The following is an 18,833-nucleotide window of genomic DNA, read 5'->3' as shown; positions in this document are numbered from 1 at the left end:
GCGGCAAGAATGAGCAAGTTCTTTGGGATGGAGGATAGGTGTGTGAGGTGTTCAGGGAGCGCAGTAAACCATGCCCATATGTTTTGGGCATGCCCGGCGCTTAAAGAATTCTGGCGAGGCTTTGCAAAGGCTATGTCCAAGGTCTTGAACACTCGGGTAAAGCCGAGTCTGGGGATAGCGATATTTGGGGAGTCAGAAGGTCCGGGAGTGCAGGAGCCGAAAGAGGCCGGGGTCCAGGCCTTTGCCTCCTTGGTAGCCCAGAGACGGCTCTTGTTAATGTGGAGGGATGCAAAAGTGTGGAGACTTGGGTCAGTGACATGGCACCCTCCCTGGATTCACTTCCTTTCCCTTCAGTTACTGCAAGTGACCAATTGAAAGTCAGAATGAGAAGAAATGGAAAGGGGGAGAAAATAAAGTGTTTTACTCACAGATGTGGGAGACAGGAGGAAGATGCCGTCTGTGTGAAGCTCAATCTTCACTCAGACACAGAAGCAGCAGCTTTGCTCATTGTCCAGCTTCCGCATTCAAACAATGGGGAAGCTTTAATTGGTTTGAGGAGCAGAGTCCTTCCGGTGCTCCCGGTTTCCTATTGGTCAGTCCCCCGCTGACAGACAATGAGGGGGGGGGGAAACCCACATGGGGGTGGGAGTGACTTTTCCCTCCAGCCGCGCTGAGCTGGTGTCCAATGGGAAAGGTTGGAAGACCCGGACACACAATGACAGTGCACCGCTTTGTCCCGGCCCCCACCCAACCCGCACATGGGCATCACCCCCAAAATATGCGCGCGCCTTCAATTCAGAGCTTCTGCCCGGCTCAAGTCAAAGGGAAGACTTGTAGGACCGGAAGGACTCTGGTCCTCCAGTGAATCAGCGCGCGGGCTTTGTGCGGCTGGATATTGAGCTGCACACGGACTGAAACTCCCTCCTGTCTCCAACATCTGTGAGTAAAACACTTTCTTTTCTCCCCCTTTCCATTTATTTTCCCATTCTCACCTTCATTTGGTCACTTGCAGCAACTGAAGGGAAAGGAAGTGAATCCAGGGAGGGTGCAGTGTCTGGAAAGCTTGGCCCAGGTCTCTCTCTCTCTCTCTCTTAAAGACATTGACATCCTTTGCTCCCTCAGCTTGACACATTTCTTTGTCTGGCTAAAAGGATGGTCTCTTTCCCAATGTTCACAATTAAAGGGCTGGTTTCCCCAGGAGATGGCTGACATTTAAGGGGACAGTAAATTAATATTGGATTGGATTCATTTTATTGTGGTGTGTACCGAGGTACAGTGATAAGTATTGTTCTGTGTCCAGTCCAGCAGATCATTCCATACATGAAAAAACATACATAAATACACAATGTAAATACATCGGCACAGGCAATGGGTGAGCATATGGAGTGTAGTACTGCAGTAGAGAAGATATGTGTGAGGAATTGAACAAAAGAGCATGGTGTTAGAATGGGATAAATAGCTATAAGTAGTTAGGCAAAGTTAGGAGCAGATCCTAATACATGAGAACAGAGGATTAGGGTCACGGACTTTTAAACATCTCTAGCTCAGGCTGAAGAAAATGGGTCGCAGTCTGTAATTGCCTGTAACTGGGATTTCGCAAAGCATGAAGAGGGGGATGGGCAGCCACTGGGACTATTTCTTTGTTGCAGGGGATACTGGGAGAAAGGGACCTCAAGATTAAGGAATGTGAGATGAACCTATTGGGGTCAGTAATTGCAAAGATCACCTTATATGGCTCGGTCAAGGAATGTAGCGAAACCTATGAAAACCTTACATTTGCCATCGTTACCTTATTTGATCGTGTGTGTGTGTAACTTGATGCTACATTGATGTATATGAAACAAGATGCTTTGTGTCTTTGTTCTCACTTGCTCTGGGAATCTCAGGAACTCTGGTGTGGTGTCCTGCTGTTATCAGAGTGAGTCAGGCTTGCAAGCTGTTTAGAATAAAATAGATTTTACCTAAAATCCGACTTGGTATATTTACTGAGAACAGACTGAGGGAAAAACCCTGATATCATCATGTGAAGAGCTTCAGACGTGTAAGGGAACATAGAAGAGAAAGGTTAGAGATAATAATAACCTTTATTGTCACAAGTCGGCTTACATTATCACCGCAATGAAGTTACTGTGAAAAGCCCCTAGTATCCACATTCTGGCGCCTGTTCGGGTACACAGAGGGAGAATTCAGAATGTCCAATTCACCTAACAAGCACGTCTTTCACGACTCGTGGGAGGAAACCAGAGCACCCGGAGGAAACCCATGCAGACACGGGGAGAACGTGCAGATTCTGCACAGACAGTGACCCAAGCCGGGAATCGAACCTGGGACCCTGGAACTGTGAAACAATGGTGCTACCCACTGTGCTACCGTGCTGCCCTCCATATTAACAATAGTGTTATTGAAATTAAATGAAATGAAAATCGCTTATTGTCACAAGTAGGCTTCAAATGAAGTAACTGTGAAAAGCCCCTAGTCGCCACATTCCGGCGCCCGTTCGGGGAGGCTGGTATGGGAATTATTGTTAGAATTAACTTCTAAAAGGTTAGTAAGCTTATAAGAGATATAGGAAGAGGATCTGTGGAGCGAGCTTGCACAGGGTCGCCACGCTCTGGCGCCATCTTGCTATGGAGAGAGATATAGGGCGGGATTCGCCAAAATCGGCGCGATGTCCGCCGACTGGAGCCAAAAACGGCGCAGATGAGTCCGGCATCGCGCCGCCCCAAAGGTGCGGAATTCTCCGCATCTTGAGGGGCTAGGCCCGCGCCGGACTGATTTCTGCCCCGCCAGCTGGCGGGAAAGGCCTTTGGTGCCTCGCCAGCTGGCGCGGAAATTACTTTGCCGCGCGGCGCATGCACGGGAGCGTCAGCGGCATCCCCGTGCATGTGCAGTGGAGGGGGTCTCTTCCGCCTCCGCCATAGTGGAGACCATGGTGAAGGCGGAAGGAAAAGAGTGCCCCCACGGCACAGGCTGCCCGCGGATCGGTGGGCCCCAATCGCGGGCCAGGCCACCATGGGGGCACCCCCCCCCCCCCCCCCCCCCGGGGCCAGATCGCCACGCGCCCCCCCCCCCCCCCCCCCCCCAGGACCCCGGAGCCCGCGCTGCCTTGTCCCGCCGGTAAGAGGTGGTTTGATTCTCGCCGGCGGGACAGGCATTCCAGCAGCGGGACTTCGGCCCATCGCAGGCCGGAGAATCGCCGGGGGGGGGCACACCAACCAGCGCGGTGCGGTTCCCACCCCCACCGAATATCCGGTGCCGCAGAATTCGGCAACCGGCGGGGGCGGGATTCACGTCAGCCCCCGGCGATTCTCCGACCCGGCGGGGGGTCGGAGAATCCCGCCCATAATATCAGACAGAGATATGTGTTGTGTTATATGGCTCAGATTGGACTAATTATTTGTGGTTCTGTAATAAAGTATGGTTGGTATTATTTCTAGTTTGGGAATATAGTACTGTAGCTACATTATATATTTCAAGGCATAGAGTCATTAAAGGGCAAAAAAGAGTCTGTTGGTCAACTTGAGTTGATGCCAGCTCCCTGTCGAGCTATTCTGTAAGTCTCGGATTGGTCCCATTCCAGTCATCTTTTTCCTCAGAGGGTTGTCAGTCTCTGGATTTGTCTTCACAGGGACAAGTGGAGTCTGGGGTTTTTTGGATATATATCACGACCAAGTTGGACAGATTTCTGATTGGCGAGGGAGTCGAGGGTTATGGGGAACCGGCAGGAAAATGGAGAGACAGCTGAGATAAGGAGGGATTTCTTCACTCAAGGATGTGGTGAAGCTCTGGAATTCTCTATTTCAGAGGACTATGGAGCCCCAGTCTTCGCATATATTCAAGAGTAAGATTGGGAAGATTCTAGATATTGAAGACATGAAGGGATTGGAGCATGCTCGATGGGCTGAATGGCCAACTGCAGCTCCTATTTGTTATGATCTCTGTGTCCAGGACAGGAAGCAGTGAGCATGGATCTGTCAATCAGCCTGAATCAGCACCTTCAGGAGAATTGGGAGGGTGAATATTAGATACAGCAGAGTGAGAATGGAGGGAGATTGTGTGAGATGGAGATTTACAGCTTTTGGGGAATGAGAGAGGAAAGAATGTTCCATAAAAATCAGACAGAGCTAAATCGCTGGCTTTGAAAGCAGACCAAGGCAGGCCAGCAGCACGGTTCGATTCCCGTAACAGCCCCCCCGAACAGGCGCCGGAATGTGGAGACTAGGGGCTTTTCACCGTAACTTCATTTGAAGCCTACTCGTGACAATAAGCGATTTTCATTTTCATTTCAATTGTCTGTTCTGAATTTCTATCCTGTATTGACAGTGATGACTTTTGTAACTTGTTTTTACAGGATATTGGGAGAGGAGGAATTACAGACAGAAATCTCAAACATCAGGTCTTGATCTGACAGAGTCACTCGATTCCTTGGGACCTGAATATCATTGGCCATTAAATCCAGAAGGAGAAATCTTTGCCTGGTCTGTCGACTTCAAAAGATTTTAAACATCAGTGTGACTGGAAAAGGACCGAGACACACACACCAGAGTGAGAGTGTTCCAGAGCACTGACAGTTACACAGTCTGAAAAAACATAGCCCCATTTACAGCAGGGAGAGACGGTACACGTGTTGTTCGTGAGATTAAGGCTTCAAATGATTCTCCAACCTGAAGAGATGGAAGGAGACACATAAAATGAAGAAACCATGGAAATGTGGGGACTGTGGAAAGGGATACGAATTCCCATCTGCGCTGGAAGCCCATCGACGCAGTCACACTGGGGAGAGACCATTCACCTGCTCTGTGTGTGGGAAGGGATTCAGTCGGTTAGACAACCTGAAGTCACACCAGCGATTTCACAGTGGGGAGAGGCCGTTCACCTGCTCTCAGTGTGGGAAGGGATTCACTGCGTTATGCAGCCTGCAGACGCACCAGCGAGTTCACACTGGGGAGAGGCCGTTCACCTGCTCTCAGTGTGGGAAGGGATTCACTCAGTCAAGCAGCCTGCAGGCACACCAGCGGGTTCACAATGGGGAGAAGCCATTTAACTGTTCTCAGTGTGAGAAGGGATTCAGTCGGTCAAGCAGCTTGCAGAGACACCAGCAAATTCACACTGGGGAGAAGCCGTTCCCCTGCTCTCAGTGTGGGAAGGGATTCACTCAGTATTCCGACTTGCAGAAACATCAGCGGGTTCACACCAGGGAGAGGCCATTCACCTGCTCTGTGTGTGGGAAGGGATTTACTGAACGTTACGGCCTGCAGACGCACCAGCGAGTTCACACTGGGGAGAGGCCGTTCACTTGCTCTGTGTGTGGGAAGGGATTCACTCAGTCAAGCAGCCTGCAGACACACCAGCGAGTTCACACTGGGGAGAGGCCGTTTAACTGTTCACAGTGTGAGAAGGGATTCACTCAGTTCTCTCACCTGCAGAGACACCAGCGAATTCACACTGGGGAGAAGCCATTCACCTGCTCTCAGTGTGAGAAGGGATTCAATCATTTATCCAACCTGCAGAGACACCAGCGATTTCACACTGGGGAGAGGCCGTTCACCTGCTCTCAGTGTGGGACAGGATTCACTGTGTTATCCAGCCTGCAGAGACACCAGCGATTTCACACTGGGGAGAAGCCATTCACCTGCTCTTAGTGAGATTCAATCATTTATCCAACCTGCAGAAACACCAGCGAGTTCACATTGGGGAGAGGCTGTTCACCTGCTCTCAGTGTGAGAAGGGATTCACTCGGTTATCTCACCTGTGGAGACACCAGCGAGTTCACACCAGGGAGAAGCCATTCACCTGCTCTGAGTAGATCAAGGCATTCAGTGATCCATCCCACCTGCAGAGACACTGACATGTTTTCACTGAGGAGTGGCCATTTATCTGCTCTCAACGTGGGAAGGAATTTTGTGATTCATCATCTGCTGATTCACCAACGAATTCACAAGTGACTCCAGGGGTTGGATTCTGCTGCTATTGTTTCTGCTCTCAGTTACATCCAGGACTGCATTCTGTTCATTCTGACAGGTGGTCAATGAGGATGGTTGATGGTTTCTTTCTGCTGGACTGGCCGGTCTCATGGAATTCCTACAGTGCAGAAGTAGGCCATTCAGCCCATCGCATCTGCACCAACCCTCTCCCCATAACCCCAGCTAACCTTTTGGACACTAAGTGCAATTTAGAATGGCCATCCACCTAACCTGCACATATTTGGACTTTGGGAGGAAACCCACGGAGCCACGGGGACAAAGTGCAAACTCCACACACACACAGCCCCTGAGGTCGGAATCGTACCAGTGTCCCTGACACTGTGAGGCTGCCGTGCTAACCACGGTGCTGCCCCAGTACCATCTCACCACTTTGCCTGCAATGGGCTGATGCACTTTGAGCCTTGTTGTGAATACCTGGCACAAATTTTACAAGAAGCTCACAGTGAAAGGGTGTTTGGAGGTGAGAAGATATTGAGTTACTGATAAAAATCTAGCATTTTAATATATAATAAGTTTAAAGGAAGAAATGGTTTAGAAGTAAAATGGTTTATTAAAATGGTTTATTAAACTCACATTTCAAACATGACCGTGAAAACTGTTGAATAGCATGGGAATGTTCCGATTAAAATCGGCCAGACAGAAGCAAGGACACATTTTGTTGGTATGAAAATCTGGGCAGCGTTCCTAGTCCAGTTTCCATGGCAACGGATAAAGTTTGGTGAGAAAGCAATATCTCAGTCGCACCATATCAAAATTTGATGGACAGACATTTCAAACGAATTGAATGAACTATAATTATTACGACCCAATCACAGACAGAAAAGGGACAGAACATTAACGATAGCAATTACGTTAAAGCTAGGTGCCGGTTTTGAACAATTCATCCCGGGATCACTTTACTTCATTTCTGAAGCTATTCCTGCGCTCTGCTCTGAAAGCTGCCATCTTGTTTATTTCCAACTTCTCTGTATCGTGTATTTTGATTTGAAGAAATTATCAAGAACTGTAATCTGTATTGAATTCAACTCAGTCATCTGTATTTGCTTGGACAAGACAAACTTTTTAAAACTTTGTATTTGCAAGCAAACTGACCTGATCAGACATTTGAAAACTGACTGAATGAAGCTACAATTTACTTCACGCTCGAACCTCTGTTTTATGTTCAGTTGAGTGATATACGAGTGTGGCGACACAGATCTGTACTTGGTTAATATATCTATCAATTGGCGTAGTCGGCAAGCCGGTAAGAGGGAGAACTGACGGAGTCGGACGACCGGAGGAAGAACGGAACGGCCCGAAGGCAAACCTTACCGGAGAGGCCCCCAGAAAACCACAGAGCAGACGACCAGAAGACTTCAATCCGGAAATCGGCTGGACTGAGGTTAGACTTCTACTGTGCGTCATTTCAAGCCGTGATGGCCCACCCTATTTCCCCTATCGGCAAAAGAATCTGAGAAGAAAAGACTGAGATAGTGTGTGCTGAAATCGCTTTCTTCAATTTTTTTATCGGAAGAGTTAAAAGGGATGCCAGTACAACATCCCCACTGTTTCGAAGTGTTGCTGAAGGGTTACAAGGAGGCGAGAAAAATAAAAGTTCCTACTCATTCAAAGTTGAAGTTATGGGGGATGACACCCCTTTTAAAAGCCCCTATTACTTCAAAAAGTGGAGCAGACCTACCCACAACCATAAGGGGGGGGGGACGAGCTCCACCAGATGTCTCTAGAGAATATATTTTCAGTGATCTGACAAATTCTATCTGTCACCATTATAATTTGTCCAAAGCAATTGCGGAGATTGAATTAAAATACACTACTCAAGGCCAAAGGTCCTTTGAAGATGTTAAGACAGTTTGGGGAAAAATTACCCGTTTGAAAAATAATGACCGTATTAGATGGTCACTTGTGGTTCTGGGAGAGCTCTGTAAACAACGAAAAGCTCAGCAATCCAACAAAAAGACCACAAGGACGCCCTTAAGTCTGCCAGAGATCAACTCCAGACAACCTCTGCACTATTACAAGATTCAAATTTTAAGCTCGAGAGATCCGATCAATCTAGATCCTTTTAATACTACCAAAACTGTGAACTCCAAAAACAGATTACTGACCTTAAAAAGCAAAATACAGAGCTTCAGGCCACTCATGCCGAACTTCAAAGTACAAATTCTGATCTTCAGTCCATTAATGACGAAGTTTAAACTAAATATTCTGACCTTCAGACCATTAATGTTGAAGTTCAAAATATCGAGCTTCAGACCATTAATGCCAAAGTTCAAAATACCGAGCTTCAGAACATTATGAGCGATTACCAAATTAAAAATTCTGAACTTCAGAACACTTAGTACCGATGTCCAAAAGGAAAATTCCGAACTTAAAAGTGAAATCACTGAGACTCGAAAGATATTTTCTGACTTGGAATCCGCAGTTCAACAATTAACAACACAAAATGACTAATTGCTTTGCAAAAATACCGGGCTCCAAACGGAAAATGCACAACTATTAAAAGACAATTGTATTCTGGAGACTACAATTTTTTAGGCCGAAACCCGGTGTGGGGTGAGTTAACAGGGAGTCCCCCCCCCAACGAAAGAGAAAAATATCGGTGGCGGTGGCTACATCGAGAAGAATCCTCGAGGATAGGGACAGGAGGAAAAAAGAAGCAAGATGGCGGCGGAGAAAGCCCAGGCGACATGGGGGCCCGATCAAGACGAATTCTTAAGACGGTGTGTGGAGCTACTTAAGAAGGAGGTGCTGACCCCGATGCTACAGGCAATTGAGGGGCTTAAGGAGGCACAAAGGACCCAGGAGACGGAGCTCCACGTGGTGGAGCAGAAGGTGACGGATAACGAAGACGAGATCCTGGGCCTGGCGGTCAAAACACAGACGCACGAGGCGCTCCACAAAAAGTGCATTGAAAGGATTGAGGCCCTAGAAAATAGAGCACGAAGGAAGAACCTTCGGATCCTGGGTCTCCCCGAGGGAGTGGAAGGAGCGGACTGCGGGGCTTACGTGAGCACGATGCTAAGCTCGTTGATGGGAGCTGAGGCCCCTTCGGGCCCCTTGGAAGTGGAAGGGGCTCATCGGGTCCCTGCAAGGAGACCAAAGGCGGGAGAACCACCTAGGGCGACAATCTTGCGATTTCATCGCTTCAATGATAGAGAAGTGGTTCTGAGATGGGCCAAAAAGGTACGGAGTAGTAGATGGGAGAATGCGGTGGTACGGGTGTACCAGGATTGGAGTGCGGAGGTGGCGAGAAGGAGGGCGAGTTTTAATCGAGCCAAGGAGGTGCTACACAAGAAGAAGGTGAAGTTCGGGATGCTGCAGCCGGCGTGACTATGGGTCACGTACCAGGAGAGACATCACTACTTCGAAACGGCGGAAGAAGCATGGACCTTTATTAAAGACGAGAAACTGGATCGGAACTGAGGGACTGATCTGAGAGGGGAAATGACACTGTCGATGTATATAGGGATGTAAATTGGGAAGGGGGGGGGACACTAAGAAATGTGGGCGCCGGTGGGGGGAAAGAAGAGACATAGGCGGGGGATGAGGAATGGGAGTGGGGCGGCAGAGGGAGCTGCGCCACAAGGGGCGGGACAACTACAGAGAATATGGGGCCTACTGTCCTTGTTCCCGTGCCAGAAAGGTGATGGCGGGAAGATAGGCGCAAGGTAGATGGGAGTTCCCCACACGGAGAGGGGTCAATGAGTGAGCGGGAGAAGCCGGGGTCAGTTGAAGTCAGCTGACTTTCGGAAGTAATATGGGGGGAGCAATCACGCTAGATGGGGATCTAGCGGGGGGAGGGGGGGGGGGATAACTGGGTTGCTGCTGCAGAAATCAAAGAGGAACTGGTTAAAGAAAGGGTGGTCGGGGCTGGAATGCGCCACCTGGGGAACGGGTGGGAGCGTGGAATCGGGAGGTGGGACTGGCCTAGAGAGGGTGATGGCTAGTCGACACGGGAAGGGGGCAGGTAGCCCCCCAGTGCGGCTGATCACGTGGAACGTGAAAGGCCTAAATGGACCGATTAAAAGGGCCCGAGTGTTCGCGCACTTGAAAGGACTGAGGGCAGATGTGGCTATGCTTCAGGAGACGCACCTGAAGGTGGCGGACCAAGTTAGGTTAAGGAAAGGATGGGTGGGACAGGTGTTCCATTCAGGGCTGGATGCAAAGAATAGAGGGGTGGCCATACTGGTGGGGAAACGGGTATCATTCGAAGCTAGGAGCATTGTAGCAGATAGTGGAGGCAGATATGTGATGGTGAGTGGCAGACTGGAGGGAACGGAGGTCGTGCTGGTTAACGTATATGCCCCGAATTGGGATGATGCGGGATTCATGAAGCGGATGCTGGGACGTATCCCGGACCTGGAGGTAGGAAACTTGATAATGGGGGGAGACTTCAACACCGTGCTGGACCCAGGGTTAGATAGATCTAGATCTAGGACCGGAAGAAGGCCGGCAGCGGCCAAGGTGCTTAAGGGGTTTATGGACCAAATGGGGGGAGTGGATCCATGGCGATTTGTTAGACCGAAGGTCAAGGAGTTCTCCTTCTTCTCCCATGTTCACAAAGTGTACTCCCGGATAGATTTTTTTGTTTTGGGAAGGTCGTTGATCTCGAGGGTGGAAGAAACTGAGTATTCAGCCATAGCTATCTCAGATCATGCCCCACATTGGGTGGACCTGGAACTAGGAGAGGAGAGGGAGCAGCGTGCACTCTGGCGATTAGATGTGGGATTGTTGGTGGATGAGGGAGTCTGTGGAAGGGTGCGGGGATGTATCGAGAGATACCTGGAGGCCAATGACGACGGGGAGGTCCGAGTTGGAGTGGTATGGGAAGCACTAAAGGCGGTGGTCAGAGGAGAGCTGATCTCCATCAGGGCCCACAAAGGGAAAACAGAGGCCAAGGAAAGGGAAAGATTACTGGGGGAGATTTTAAGGGTGGATAAAGAATATGCGGAGGCCCCGGAGGAGGGACTACACAGGGAGAGACGACGACTCCAGACGGAGTTCGACCTTCTGACCACTAGGAGGGCGGAGGTGCTGTGGAGGAAGGCACAGGGGATGAGATATGAGTATGGGGAAAAGGCTAGTCGCCTGTTGGCCCATCAGCTGCGAAAGAGGACAGCGGCGAGGGAGATAGGGGGAATTAGAGATGAAAAGGGAGCTACGGTGCGGAGAGCAGGGAAGATAAACGAGGTGTTTAAGACCTTTTACGAAAGACTTTATAGGTCCCAACCCCCGGAGGGAAAAGAGGAGATGCGGCAGTTTTTGGACCAATTAAGGTTCCCGAGGGTGGAGGAGCAGGAGGTGGAAGGCCTGGGGGCACCAATTGGGGTCGCCGAGGTTACCAAGGGGCTGGGGAACATGCAGGCAGGGAAGGCCCCGGGACCAGATGGGTTCCCGGTGGAATTTTATAGAAAATATGTGGACTTGCTGGCCCCGCTGTTGGTGAGGACTTTTAACGAGGCCAGGGAAGGAGGGACTTTACCCCCGACAATGTCGGAGGCGACGATATCGCTAATTTTGAAGCGGGATAAAGATCCGCTGCAGTGCGGGTCCTATAGGCCTATTTCACTACTAAATGTGGACGCCAAATTGCTAGCAAAGGTGCTAGCAACGAGGATAGAGGACTGTGTCACGGGGGTGGTGCACGAAGGCCAGACGGGATTCGTAAAGGGGAGACAATTAAATGTCAACGTGCGACGGCTATTAGGGGTGATAATGATGCCCCCAGCAGAGGGGGAGGCAGAGATAGTGGCGGCAATGGATGCAGAGAAAGCATTTGATAGGGTGGAGTGGGAGTATCTATGGGAGGTGCTGAGGAGGTTCGGGGACGGGTTTGTTAGCTGGGTCAAACTCCTCTATGGGGCCCCAACGACATGTGTGGTCACGGGTCGGCAAAGATCGGAGTATTTCCGACTATACAGGGGAACAAGACAGGGATGCCCGCTATCTCCATTACTGTTCGCGTTGGCAATTGAACCACTGGCCATGGCGCTGAGAGACTCCAGAAAATGGAGAGGGGTGATTAGAGGGGGAGAGGAACACCGAGTGTCACTCTACGCGGATGACCTACTGCTGTATGTGATGGACCCAGTGGGGTCATGCAGATATTGAGGGAGTTCGGAGATTTCTCGGGATATAGGCTTAATATGGGAAAGAGTGAACTTTTTGTGATACACCCTGGGGACCAGAGTAGAGGGATAGATGGCCTACCGCGAAGGAGAGTGGAAAGAAACTTTCGATACCTGGGGATTCAGATAGCCAGGAGCTGGGGAACCTTGCACAGACTTAATCTGACACGACTGGTGGAACAAATGGAAGAGGACTTCAAGAGGTGGGACATGCAGCCACTGTCACTGGCGGGCAGAGTGCAGGCAATTAAGATGATGGTCCTCCCGAGGTTCCTATTTGTGTTCCAGTGTCTCCCTATACGGATCACTAAGGCCTTCTTTAAAAAAATAGACAGGAGCATCACGAGCTTTGTGTGGGCAGGGAAAGCTCCGAGGGTAAGGAGGGGGTTCTTACAACGTAGTAGAGACAGAGGGGGACTGGCACTGCCGAATTTGGGCGACTACTACTGGGCCGCCAATGTGGCGATGATCCGTAAATGGATGATAGAGGGAGAGGGAGCGGCGTGGAAAAGATTAGAGAGGAAGTCCTGTAAAGGGACGAGTCTGGAGGCGCTGGTGACGGCGCCACTACCGTTCTCACCAAAAGAATTTACCACGAACCCAGTGGTGGCGGCAACATTAAGTATCTGGGGGCAATGGAGGCGACAGAGGGGTGTGCTGGGAGCCTTGGTGGGGTCCCCAATTAGGAACAACCATAGGTTTGCCCCAGGGAGGATGGATGGAGGATTCCAGAGCTGTCACCAGTTGGGAATTAGGAGGGTGGGAGATTTATTTATAGACGGGACGTTTGCGAGCTTGGGAGCGCTGGAGGAAAAGTATAAGCTGCCTCGGGGAAACTTCTTTAGGTATATGCAGGTGAGGGCATTCACAAGACAACAGGTGAGGGAATTTCCATTGCTCCCGACACAGGGGATCCAGGATAGGATGCTCTCGGGGGTGTGGGTCAGGGAGGGCAAGGTGTCAGAGATATACCGAGAGATGAGGGAAGAGGGGGAGGAGCTGGTGGGCGAACTGAAAGGAAAATGGGAAGAAGAGCTCGGGGAGGAGATAGAGGAGGGTCTGTGGGCTGATGCCATAAGCAGGGTAAATTCCTCTTCCTCGTGTGCCAGGCTTAGCCTGATTCAATTTAAGGTGCTGCATAGAGCACACATAACGGGAGCAAGGTTGAGCAGGTTCTTCGGAGTGGAGGACAAATGTGGGAGGTGCGGTGGAAGCCCGGCAAACCACACGCATATGTTTTGGTTGTGCCCGGCACTGGAGGGGTATTGGAGGGGAGTGACGGGAGTGATCTCGAAGGTGGTGAAGGTCCGGGTCAAACCAGGCTGGGGGTTAGCTTTATTTGGAGTTGCGGATGAGCCGGGAGTGCAGGAGGCGAAAGAGGCCGATGTTGTGGCCTTTGCGTCCCTAGTAGCCCGGCGTAGGATTTTACTCATGTGGAAGGAAGCAAAACCCCCCGGACTGGAGGCCTGGATAAACGATATGGCGGGGTTCATAAAACTGGAGCAGATTAAGTTTGCGCTGAGGGGATCGGCTCAAGGGTTCACCAGATGGTGGCAACCGTTCCTCGACTACCTAGCGGAACGTTAGAGGGAAGATAGATGACCAGCAGCAGCAACCCAGGGGGGGGGGGAGGGGGGGGAAGTTTCATTTTATGTTATTTGGTTAGTTACCATGTTAGTTAGTTACTCTTTATTAGATTGTAGTTATCATGTTACTTGTACTGTTAACTTTTCTTTTTGTTTGATGTGTAAGGGGAAAAAATTGTGAATGAAAAACTTCAATAAAATATATTTTTTTTAAAAAAAAGAAAAATTTAGAAGATGTGCAGGACCATGAGGTAAGGTTTAGAACAATTTGGGTGGAGCAGGAATGGCGCTCCAGGCAAGAGAGGAGAATTGGGATCGGAGTACATTGGGACCATTTAAAACCGCTTTCGTCAATGGTTTAAGACCAGAAATGTCTAAAGCTTTAAACCTGGTGCTTCCTGACTGGGGACTAGTGGGTACAACTTACAGGGGCTTGGTAGAACGATGAATTCAAATTGAACGCGGACTGGAAGTTAGAAACTGTGACATCCCACATGCCCAGCCCGAAGCGACAGCCGCTGCCAGCGTTGCAGCATCCCCAGCAGTAATTAATACTCTTGCTACGGTAACGCCCCTCTTCTTGCTCCGCTAAAGCATTCCAGAAAACTGGGTCAATGCAATTTTTGCGGTAAAGCCGGACATTAGGCAAAAACATGTCGTTTCAGACTAGAAGGGTTACAGACAAAAGACTACAAAGATCCACCCCGTGACTACTATAGGGATCCGCCCATGAACACTTATTACGACGATACATACAGGGAACAACCTAGGTCCCGCCCACGCGCACGCCTAGAGACGAATATGATGACGACAACGACAGGTTTAACAGATAACAATGGAGACCACAACTTGATAGGTCAAAAAGCTAGTGGACCCCACTCTCACTGAGTCAATTCAAACAGCGTTACACACTTTAATTAAAACCGATTCGGATGGACTGTATTTAACATTGAGAGTGGGAGGACAAGAAATCGATTTTCTTTTTGATACTGGAGCAGAGTTAACCTGTGTTCCGAACGAATATGCTAAATTTTTCCCCTTAAACAGAAAACACATTGAAGCTTTCGCAGTCGGAGGTGATCCATTACCCTTCAACGGACAGACCTATACTGCTTGAATTTGGCAAATATCAAATGACAGCCTCAATCTGTGCTGGGCCAATCACTCGAGCTCTTTTGGGAATAGATATCATCTCAAAATTGAATTCATCCCTTAATTTTGATAATGGCAAAGTTACATGGTTCCTCAGATGCCTCGAATGGAGTGATCTTACTCACCACCCAATTTGGGCAAAGGACAAAAATGACTGTGCTCTTTTGAAAATGGAACCAGCATCCTTCACTGGAGTGCCACCACCGTGTACCGTCCAATATCCCATTAACGCCTCCTCAATTGAGGGAATACTACCTGTAGTACAGCAATTGGAAGAAAGAGGAGCTTTAATAAAAATTCATAGTTCATCAAACAGACCAGTGTGGCCTGTCAAAAAGGCTAATGGCACATGGCTCCTGACTATTGATTATAGAAAAGCAACGAATGCATTGACAGAAAAGCTCTTTGGTAGCCGATCCATCTACAATCTTTAATACCTTAACACTGGACCTTGAATGGTTTTCAGTTATAGACATGGCCAATGGCGTTTGGTCAGTACCACTCGCTGAGGAGGTGCAACCATGGTTTGTTTTCACCGTTAAACAACAACAATGCACATGGACCAGACTACCACAAGGATTCCACAACAGCCCTACTGTTTTCACATGGCTCTACAGGACCACCTGAGGGAACTACCTGATATGCCCTCCACCATTATCCAATACGTGGATGATGTTCTGATAGCCTCCACTAATGAGGATGATCATGAGAAAGACTTGTCTTCCCTCTTGGTGGGCACAAAGCAATCCACACCAAAGCACATATTTCCCAAGATGAAGTTATCTACTTAGGTCAGACAATCTCCAAAGGTAAAAGAAAGCTTACCCAGTACAGGACGGCAGCAGGAAGAGATGCGAGAGAACCTACAACTGTCCAGGAGGTGAGGTCATTTTTGGGACTTTGCAATTGTAGCAGAAATTGGATTGATTCTTTTACGCAGATGGCTCAACCATTAAATGATCTCTGAAAAGGCAATCGGAAATCAAAAGACTCAGTTAACTTCACATTGGAACAGAGAGAGTCATTCTTGAACCTGAAACGGGCTTTGTGCACAGCACCTGCACTTGGAATTCCACACAATGGAAGACCTTTCACATGTTCGTTCATGAGAAAGAATGCTACATGACAGCATGACTAACCCAAGAACATGGCAACCAGTTAAGACCTGTAGGATATTACTCTGCCAAACTTGACAATGTGGTACTGGCATATGGCAGCTGCCTCAGAGCCATGGAAGCCACATGTCGAGCTGTGATGCATACAGCAGGCCTTGCCTTGGACCAGCAGTTGAGCAGTCCATTCTCTACTTTCCATGAACAGAGTATCACAATTCACATCAGCCAGGTGGACAGCAGTGTTGGAAGCACCGAATCTTTACTCCCTCCGAACCAGTCCAGTCAATCTGTCAACTTTGCTCCCACTTCCCGAGGTGCAACAGGGGGGATAAATAGAAGAACATGACTGTGTGGAAGTAACGAAAGAAATGGAAGAGGCATGCCTGGTAGAAGAAGAACCACTACAGAACCCAGATTTGATTCTATTTACAGACAGTTCCTCCTTTCTTGATAAAGGTGTCAGACAGGCTGGATGGGCAGTCACCAGCCTGTGCGAAGTAATGGCGGAAGGAAGTTTGTCCCAAGGAACATCAGCTCAACCGGCCGAATTAAGGACTCTAACAGAAGCATGTCGTGTGGCAAAAGACCAAACAACCAACATCTATACGAACTCCAGAAACGGTTTTGGAGTTGCCCATGATTTTGGTCACTTATGGAAGAAAAGAGACTACCTCACCACAGCAGGAACACCTATACGAAATGGGAAAGAAGTACAAGACCTCCTAGAAGCCATGGCTTTACCAAAAGAAGTATCTATTCTAAAATGTAAGGCTCATACTCAAGAAACTACCATGGAAGCTAAAGGAAACACCCTTGCAGACCAAGCAGCAAAGAAAGCTGCCTCTAAGTGGCATCCTTCAGCAGCACCAAGACACGTCTACGAATTAGGAGTGACCCAGATCTATGTGAAATGCATCAAAACTCGACAACACAAGAAAAATGGTCATGGCTAGACTCAGGTATTGAGGCGTATGATGACGATATTTGGAGACAAGTTCAGACTGATAAACCAGTGACACCACAGGCACTGATGCCATTCCTGGCACAACAGATCCATTCATGGGGACATTTAGCCCCTCAACAGATGATGGATCGATTCCAGAGGAGTTGGTGTGGCAAAAGATTCAAAAAACATGCACAATTTGTATCGGATCGCTGTATAACATGTCAAAAGAACAACTTAGGACCTATCACAAAAATGCCTCAGCTAAGAGCTCCTGCCCCTGCAGGACCATTTCAGAACATACAGGTCGATTACATCACCCTTCCTCCGTGTCAAAAATGCACTTGAGGTCCTTGTGATAGTAGATACATTTTCTATATGGGTACAAACTACTCCAGTCCGAAAGGCTACATCCACCCATACAGCCAAAGTCCACTGCAAAGGCTATATTCCCAGATGGGGAGTACCAGCTAGCATTGACTTAGATAATGGAACCAACTTTACGGGTGCTATATTCTGGCCTATCGTATTCCATTTTATTGGCATGGAAAACTATCTCACGAGATAAATAAAATGATTAACATAATAGAACAAGTAGCCAATGACACCTCTACTGCACTAGTCAAAATTTCTGTCAAAATGCTAGCCATCAGAACGGTCACTTTACAGAAATGAATGGCACTTGACTATTTGTTAGCCAAAAAAGGTGGCACCTGTGTCCTGATTGGTGCAGCGTGTTGCACCGGCATCCCAGATAATTCCGAACAAGTCGAAGACTTGGCAATACACATTCAAAACAAAGTTAAGAAACTTGAACACCCCTCTGATTACACTATTTGGGGTTGGATCTCTGGGTGGTTGGGTGGCACAGGAATGTCCATTATCCAGGGAAATATCTTATTTTGCGTGATTGGATTTATCCTTTACGTAATAATCTTGCTCATCAAATGCGCATGCCAATGTATGGCGACCCGTAGCGCCCAAAGGATCCAAGTGGTTCAGACCACACCCAATGCACCACCAGCCAATAACTTTGAAATGGAAAGTTTCTGTTGAACTATTAATTACTGCATTTTTATTGCATCATTTATCAGTGAGTTATTATTAATCTTTTATTACTGAATTATGTAACCATTATATCAATAACTGAACTATGTAATCATTATATCAATTTTTAATCATTTTATCAATTTTTACTAAATCATATAATCAATCTATAATCAACTTCAATTATTAATGCATTGATATTTTACTATATTATCATTTTGATTTGTTTTCTTGAAATATACCAGAATGTTTGTAACGCTTGCAAGGCTTTTCCCACTCTGTTATTGAAGGCTGTTCTCAAACAAGTGAACCATTAAAGGCAATGTGAATGAGTTTCTCTCTATGCTTAAAACTGTCCTGTTGCATTTCTTTTTTTCTTTCTTAATTTCTATTTTATTTTGATTCAATTAACCTTTCGAATAATCAAAGGGGGGACTGATAGAAATCTAGCTTTTTAATACATAATATGTTTAAAGGAAGAAATGGTTTAGAAGTAAAATGGTTTATTAAAATGGTTTATAAAAGTCAGACATTTCAAACATGACCGTGAAAACTACTGAATAGCATGGGAATGATCAGATTAAAATAGGACAGACAGAAGCAAGGACACGTTTTGTTACTATGAAAATCTGGGCAACGTTCCCAGTCCAGTTTTCATGGCAACGGATAAAGTTTGGTGAGAAAACAATATCTCCGTTGCACCATATCAAAATTAGATGGACAGTCATTTCAAACGAATTGAATGAACTATAATTATTATGACCCAATCACAGACAGAAAAGGGACAGAACATTAACGATAGCAATTACCTTAAAGCTAGGTGCCGGTTTTGAACAGTTCATCCCAGAATCACCTTACTTCATTTCTGAAGCTATTCC

General features: G+C 47.9%; 1 protein-coding gene and 1 long non-coding RNA gene across 4 annotated transcripts in view; one reads left to right on the top strand and one right to left on the bottom strand.

Annotated features, from left to right (window-relative positions):
- LOC140422499 (uncharacterized) overlaps positions 1-16,991 on the bottom strand; it is a 58,109-nt gene extending 41,118 nt beyond the window's left edge. For all 3 annotated transcript variants that reach the window (XR_011947497.1, XR_011947495.1, XR_011947496.1), the window contains exons 1-2: positions 15,676-16,991; positions 14,976-15,105 (exon numbers count right to left, since the gene is read on the bottom strand). This is a non-coding gene — a long non-coding RNA (uncharacterized lncRNA). The remainder of the gene's footprint in view (positions 1-14,975; positions 15,106-15,675) is intronic.
- LOC140422473 (uncharacterized) lies at positions 803-9,474 on the top strand. The gene is made up of 2 exons (XM_072507486.1): positions 803-939; positions 4,352-9,474. Exon 2 carries the CDS (start codon positions 4,692-4,694, stop codon positions 5,640-5,642), a length of 951 nt encoding a protein of 316 aa, XP_072363587.1. The 5' UTR covers positions 803-939; positions 4,352-4,691; the 3' UTR covers positions 5,643-9,474.
- Positions 16,992-18,833: the final 1,842 nt, after the last annotated feature.

Source organism: Scyliorhinus torazame, chromosome 5 (assembly GCF_047496885.1).
Source record: "Scyliorhinus torazame isolate Kashiwa2021f chromosome 5, sScyTor2.1, whole genome shotgun sequence".
Lineage (NCBI taxonomy): Eukaryota > Metazoa > Chordata > Chondrichthyes > Carcharhiniformes > Scyliorhinidae > Scyliorhinus > Scyliorhinus torazame.
The sequence above is the reverse complement of the archived record's forward strand: the minus strand, read 5'-3'. Positions and strand labels throughout refer to the sequence as shown.